The sequence below is a fragment of the Mustela nigripes genome, chromosome 13, assembly GCF_022355385.1.
Source record: "Mustela nigripes isolate SB6536 chromosome 13, MUSNIG.SB6536, whole genome shotgun sequence".
NCBI classification, from domain to species: Eukaryota; Metazoa; Chordata; class Mammalia; order Carnivora; family Mustelidae; genus Mustela; species Mustela nigripes.
In genome coordinates, this window is record NC_081569.1 from 85,951,419 (window position 1) to 85,959,367 (window position 7,949).

Here is a 7,949-nt window from a genome sequence, read left to right on the forward strand (position 1 = left end):
CAACCCCAGGAAAATATGCTTTAACCAAATTAGAAGAGATCCAAAATCGTGAGGGGGGAGAAAGGGGATAAAAAAAGGTTCAAAAAGGAAGAAAGAAAGAAAAAAAAAAGAAAAAAAAATTTAAAAAAAAGAAAACACCTTTCAGAAAGTGGTTGTTTTTCTGTTTCCAGAATTGCTGTTCTTCTTCTCTTCAGTCTGCCGATGGATTTTCAGGTGTTTGCAATCTTTAGATAAGCTATCTAGCTGATCTCTGGCTAGCTGAAATAGTCTCAGCCTGCTACTTCTCTGCCATCTTGACTCTTCCTCCAGTTCTCTTTTCTTGTAGTGCGTGTGTGTGTGTGTGTGTGTGTGTGTGTGTGTTAAATACACATATATAAATAATGGAATATAACTATAAAAAAGAAGGAAATTTTACCTTTTGTTAGTACATCGCTGGACCCTAGGACACTATGCAACATGACAGAGAAATACAAATACTTTCTGTTCTCATTTATATGAGAGATCTAAAAAAGCTGAACTTACAGAAACATAGAATGGGCAGTGGGGCTACAGTGGAAAGGAGAGGATTGAGATGTTGGTCAGAGGGTACAAACTTTCAGTTATAGGACACATATATTATGGGGTTCTTATGTACAGCATGGTGACTATAACAACACTGTATATACTTGAAAGTTGTAAAGAGAATAGATCTTAAGTGCTATCACCACACAAAAACAATAGTAATTATGTGAGAGGATGGAGGTGTTAACTAACCTTATTGTAGTAACCATTTCACAATATATACATGTATCATATCACATTGTATACCTTAAACTTACATATGTTTTTTGTAATATCTTTATTATATAATATTATGTAATATAATATAATATTATGTAATATTTACATAATATTTCCGTAAAGGTGGGAAAGAACCCCAACCCCAAATATTACATAGTATTATGAAATATAACATAACATTATATAAAATTTGCATAATATTTTAGTAAAGGTGGGAAAGAACCCCAAACCCACTCTGCTCTGCTTTATAATTATAGATTCTGTCAGTGGTTCCTTCCTGAGTGTTTGACAGAGCTGCATATGGCCTCTCTGTGTAATTCATATATAGTCAGCAAGGGGAAATATGAGTATCTTATGTCTACTTCTTTTTCAGGCACATGTTTTCCTCAGATTGATTATATATAATCACACTTTCATACATATGTGTCTGTATTTCTTGATATATACCTATATTATACATACATATATTCTATAGTCTATGTATAACCCTATTCTCTATTTTAATTATGTAGTGAGTTACATATAGTATCTTGAGATGGGGGAGGTATGGTAAGTTATAGAGGGTCAATATTTCTATTATACTTTAGGGTATCTTAAAGAATACAACTAGCTTGTGTGAAATTGTTATGTTTGGAATTTGGGCCTAACTTCACAATAAAGAAAAACATTTGTATAGCAAATTATTATTTATTAACAAACTTAAATGCAGTTAAGTTATTGATAGTGGCTCAATAAGCTGGAAATGCTATATCAAAGGATTGGAACTAATCTCTTATTAATAATTAGTTTTTAGAATTTCAAATACTAATACATGGTTATTGCAAATTATTTATAATTGTTGGTATATTATTATATTGATATTAAAAGTAAAGTTGATTCTCTGATGATTAGATAAAAGAAATATTAGGCTGGAATTCTGTTCTTAAGCTTATAAGTATTGAAAATTATTTTAGAAGATACTTTAATACTGTTGTATAGAAATTCAATGTTGTTAAAATGCTTTTGAAAATAGGCCCACAAATTGGTTTTATAGGATAAAGCACTTTAATATTTTTTACCCATTCTACCAAATTTTTAGTTAAAAGAATATGTACTTTATTTGAATATGTAAAGAGCATTCTCTTTTAATTAAGAATATATAAAATAACAGTTTATATAAAAAACAGTTAATGTATATCTACTTTATAGTGTTATTTTTATGTAGCTAACAAAATGGCACATAACCAAACTATTGTACTTTGCTTTAACCAACCTATTATTAACTTTATAAGCTGACTTTGAAAAACATCAAGAATACAATTTAAAATTTTCAGTAAATGACCAAACTATTAATTGTAACTGAATTAGTTTAGAGCATCTAGCAACTAAATTGATTTTAAGTTTTTCTATCTTTGTTTCCTTGCTCATAAGAGAGTAAAATCTGCAGTTGAATTGAAGAAGGAGGAGGAGGCCACAACGCCAATAGAGATTAAGGATGACATGCAAAGCAATATAAAAGACATTGTATTTCAGAAAGCAAAGCAGTTGGAGGATTGGACGGCTCAGCAAAATCAAACTGAAGAACCCCCCGAGAAAGAAAATATAGATACCATCTTAGATAACATTCAAGACAGAAGCAATTTGAGAGATATGTCTCTCTCTCTCATTGAAGCATCTAAAAAAGCTGGCATTAGTTACATCGTTTATCCCAAGAAAAAGAAGACGAGACTGAAGAAAAGATTGAAGCACAGTAAACTTACAGCTGTGTATGATGAATTATCCAAGCCTCCAAAAGTGCTTAAAAGGTCTTGTTTAATCAATACTTGTTAAAGTTTATGAAATGTATTCTGGTTTTGGCCTTAATCTTGTAATTTCACTAACTGAAGTTGTTATTTTATTCACCATTGAAAATATGTTAAAGTCTTAGCTAAAGGAGAATTCCCTACATTTTAGTATATGGGTATTCAATAGTATAAATATATGACTGGTTTAAACTATATTTTAAAGTTGAGGCTGACTTAAGGACATGAAGTAAAACTAAGTCAACTTGATAGTTAAATGAAATCTTTCAATGGAAAGAAATAAAATCTGCTAAGTTATTTTTTGGAAGTAATTTAACACCAAAAAACCACCTCTGCTCAAAACAAATATCACTCATTAAAAAGTTCAATTAAATTGCTGAAATTCAACTGTTTTCAAATTTGAACTTAATGAATTGAATAATCTAAATCAACTTTTTTATGCTGTGTGAGCCCTTATTCAGGGATCAACTCATAGAAATAATTAATTTTTCTCCTTATTTAAAAGTGATAGTATCTAGCATGTTTAAAAATGTGCTAGGACATGGGACACCTGGGTGGCTCAGTGGTTGAGCATTCAGCTTCTGATTTCTGCTCAGGTCATGATCTCAGGGGTGCAAGATGGAGCCCAGTGCTGGGCTCCCCACTTAGCAGGGAGTCTGCCTAAGATTTTCCCTCACCCCCTGTTTTTGTGCAATCTCTCTCTCTCTCTCTCTGTCTATCTAAAGTAAATAAATAACTCTTTAAACCAAGGTGCATGGACCTAAGATGACAGCAATGGAAGTTCCAGGTATGCTCATATTTAAGTGTTCAGAGCGCAACTGTCTTATAACTGAAGGGTTGCGCAAAATAGTTTGCAAAAAGCTCTGGGTATATTTCTCTTTAGATAACCTCAGATGACAAAATTCATTAAATTTATTCCCTTTGAAAAGTAAAGACTTTCCTTTCATGAGAGAGTCATAAGTGTTTTGTTTACTTCATTATTATAAAAACTTGCTGGTTCTGAAAAAGGGTTAAATTAATGATGTTTTGGTGTGGTGACTTACTGTCCCTGGAAAGTCTTGGGAACAGCCTATGTAAGCATCAGTGAGAGAGTGGAACAGAGACTAACCCTGGGGGAGGATATGCCGTTTAAGTCCTGAGTTTCTACATGCTACTTATGCTTGAGTTTTCCCTGCAAAAAAATGTGGAGCTGTTTTTGTTAGCTCATCTTTAGAAGACTTCAGATAGGTGTTTCCTAAGTTGACAAATGTTTTGACAAGAACCAGACATTTGCTTATGCATTTTTGAAACATTTGCTGATTTCAAAGCATATGAATCTTCACTGTCCTAGAGAGTATACAACACTGCACCATTTTGGCCATGACCTAAGTGATTTCTATCTCTACTTCTATCTCTAGAAAGGATATAAGCAGGTGAAACACTATTTTGGTATAGTATTTTACTGCATACTGATTATCACTTTGATTATAAAGTTTCACCATTTAAAGAGACTTATTTGCCTTTTAACAACTGGATTTGAAATTTGTATGTATTGCCAACAGAGGTAATAGGATGCACCTTTTGGTGGAGGCAATAAAACCAACTATGGGAGTATTTGTCTATGATAATAGATTAGTATAGCTTGCCTAACTTCTTTTTAGAAAAATCTTAATCTAAACTAATTTAGTGCAAAATTGTAGCCGTGAAATAATTGTTATTTTAAAACAAGTTTATGGAGAAAACGTTAAAAAATAATCTTATTCCTATAGTTTGAGATCTTTTCCCACTAATCTTAATGTGCTTAACACAGAATTATCCTTACCATTTTATATCTGACCTTTAAGCTTATTTAATTATACTCATTCTTGCTGGCTCCTTTGAATGGTTAGAAGAAGACTGTGTGTATACACTCATATATCAAGCCAAAGCTTGACTGTGAAAAGTAACTCATGCCAAAGTGTATTTGAGCTGATTAAACACAGACCCATGTGTTTTCCATCAGTCCCTTTACTATAGGTTACCCCTATTGCTTGCCCCTTCATCTAGGTCACGGAAGGATGCCATGTGTCTGCAGAAACTTTGTTCCTTCACCATTTCTCTGGAAATTCCCCTCTGCTTTGGTTTCTGAGCCCAATATTTGTGGACCAGCCAGTGAGCAACTGGCAGAGTTTTAGCTCACGGATACAGCAGGAAGCTGTGTTTGTTGATGGCTCCTGGCCCACATTGACTCCCTTGTATTCATTGCCTGGACTTCCGTAAACTGTTAGCTTCTCAGATCTCTGCCAGTGTTCTCTCTTCCAGGACTGAGTAACATACTTGATCTGAGATCCAGGCCAGCCTTTTTCCTATTGGCTTTCTGATTTCTGTGAATGCATTACCTTCTTCACTTTCTTTTTTTTTTTTTTTTTTTTTTTAAGATTTTTTTTTTTTATTTGACAGAGAGAAATCACAAGTAGATGGAGAGGCAGGCAGAGAGAGAGAGAGAGGGAAGCAGGCTCCCTGCTGAGCAGAGAGCCCGATGCGGGCCTCGATCCCAGGACCCTGAGATCATGACCTGAGCCGAAGGTAGCGGCTTAACCCACTGAGCCACCCAGGCGCCCAACCTTCTTCACTTTCTAGAATAACTGGCCATGGTCCTGACTTCCACTATCAAAACTTCCAAACTTGACTAGCTGCTGAAAGTGAATCGGTAGTCTCAGGTCTGATTTTCTTGGCCCATCTTGCTGCTGTTATTGCCAAAGAGGCAGAATTTATTTCCCTCACAAGCAGGAGATGACATATTTTTCTTGTGCTGTTAATCTGTAATTTCCCTTATGGTCTGGTATTGCTTTTGATATACTAGCTTGGTGGATGGTGGTATAGGATGGAATTGGGGCAGTTATAGAGATTTCCACTTGATCCTTACTACTATTATCTTCTTCAGTGTATAGTTTATGCAGTTATTAAGTTGATTCATTCCTACTACACATTCTGGAACTAAGGAATTTATCTCAGATGGGTCCATGTCTCACTAGGTTTCATTAGATGGTTTTAGGCCAAGATCCTTTATATCACTTGATCTTTATAATTTCCTAATTTGGCTCTGGACTTCAGTGGCATTTACAATGGGTATCTGGATCAGCATAAGTTTAGGGTATCTAATAATTCCCAGGAGGCTTGGGTGTTTCCTTTTTCCTAGAACTTTTGAAACTTTTGGGAACAAATCATTAAAAACATCAAGACCACATTGCAAGATCCTTTCTCAACTCTGGCTTGCCTGTCAGGTGAGAGATTTTAGGTATGAGCTGGCTAGGGTCTGAGAGCTGCATAAGAGGTTGTAAAACCCCATTATGGCTGGTTAGGCTTATTCCCAGAAGACCTAATGGTTTTTCATACATTTAAGTCAAAAAACACCTTAGCCGGGTGCCCATCTACCTTACTTTCTGAGGACCTGCAGTCATTTAGTTATTGCCACAGATCCCTGTAACTTCAAGTTTTGTCTGGGGCACCTGGGTGGCTCAGTTGGTTAGGCATGGAATGCTTGGTTGTGGCTCAGGCCCTGTCTCATGGGTCTTGAGATCAAACCCCACACTGGGCTCTATACTCAGCAGGAGTGTGATTGTATATTCTCTCCCTCTGCCCCTCCTCCTCCTCTCTCTCTCTTTTTAAAATAAATAATTCTTGAAAAAAAATGTCTGTCTACCAAATCTGGCTAAAAATCTACATCAGAAATCTGTATTTAACAAGTCTTCCAGGTGACTGATGCTAAAGTTTGGGGATCACTCAGAGTACGGTAGGATATTCTAACAAGGCTGCATTGGCTAGAGCTAACAGCTACGGATCCAAGACTACCTATGTGGAGGAGGTATGTAGGAAGCTGATGGGTAGTAGCTGTAGCTCCATGAGAGGGTTCAGGAGGTCCCAGCTGCGTGATTTTGGGTGTGCCTAAGTATATTTGATAGAGCGTATGAACCAATGTCTCAGTGTAGTCATCGAAATAATTATATGGGAGAGGTTTGAGTTTCTCAGATGAGGGAATCTGACTGTCCCTCAACTAATCTTTTCTATCAAGAGAAGATGAATGGAATTTGGAGATTCAAAATTGTCAGCCTCATTCATGCTTGCTCAAATATTCACATCCTATATTTCAGTTCCCTACTCCTTTCTTAGAAGTTTCATTACCTTGGTATACAAGGTTTAGGGAATTTGAGTATTTAATAGGTACTGCTCTTCTCTTTTGGTCCGAAGTAAAATGATTCCACAGTTTTTGTAATCATTACTGTTGTCCCTGTGAGTATTGGTAGCTACTTGATTTCCTAATTCCTTGCCTTCCACCTGAACACCATCCCTGCTAACACTGGTGATAATTTGAGGAGCTTTGATAACACCACCTACCATGGATTATTTGTGTCCTATTTTATCCTGGCAGGAAGTTTATCCTAGGATCCTTCTGTGTGTGTATTTCCCGAGTCTACCTCTGGTGCTAATTATTTTATCAGCCAGGTACAAATTATACCATGATATTGTAGTATCCTTGGGTCAAAAACAACAGAGCCATTTTCTATCCCTAAGACTGAGAGGACAAAAAGTAGGAATGATTACTAGAACCTTCAAGAGGAATTGTGTAGAAAGTGTTTCCCTAAAAAAAGTAGTGATCTTTGGTCAAAGATTACAGCCAGTTTGAGGTGACCCTTCAGGAGGGAGCCAGAGGAATAAATACCTTGACTTCGCTCTCCTCTTTTCCTCTTCAGGATTTCTATTTGGACATACCCAGTTAGAAGACAGAGAACAAAGGATCTCATGGATGTAGTCTTTACAGACTAGTCTCTTGGGCAGAGGGCAAAGTAGAGGAGGGTAGAGATGACTGTAGAGGTGGCAATGTCTATTGAAAGCAAAGTATCATAGTCTACATAACAAAGGTGAAGACTGGGATGTTAATTTGGTAGTTTACTGTCTAGTCAAATCTTTCCTTCTTCCCATTTCCTCAAGTTCCTGTGCTCTCCAACCTCTTGGATGGCATTTCCTATATGACATCAGTTTACCTTCTCAATTCCTCATTGAATTTCTGTTGTGGGGGGGAACAGGGGTATAAATTAAATCTGAAAGGAGCATCAACACCTTATTTCAGTACTGTAAGAAGGCCACATCTTTAGATAACAATCTTCTGCTTTCATAAATAAATTCTTCATATGGTGTTACAATTTTGATGAAAGAACAGGAGGACTTAGTTTGCATAAAAATAGTGTATAATTTTATTTTAATAATAGAAAAAAGTAATTTAATGTGTGGCTGAATTGATTTATTGATTATAAAAATAATTATATTTGTATGATTTAAAAATCACTCTTTTAACTTAGTTTGCATAAAAATAGTGTATAATTTTATTTTAATAATAGAAAAAAGTAATTTAATGTGTGGCTGAATTGATTT

General features: G+C 35.6%; 1 protein-coding gene across 1 annotated transcript in view; it reads left to right on the plus strand.

Moving 5' to 3' along the window:
- TTC6 (tetratricopeptide repeat domain 6) overlaps positions 1-7,949 on the plus strand; it is a 228,500-nt gene that overhangs the window by 161,353 nt on the left and 59,198 nt on the right. Inside the window, exon 13 of the mRNA XM_059372142.1 lies at positions 2,191-2,564. Within this exon, the coding sequence (XP_059228125.1) occupies positions 2,191-2,564 (374 nt within the window). The remainder of the gene's footprint in view (positions 1-2,190; positions 2,565-7,949) is intronic.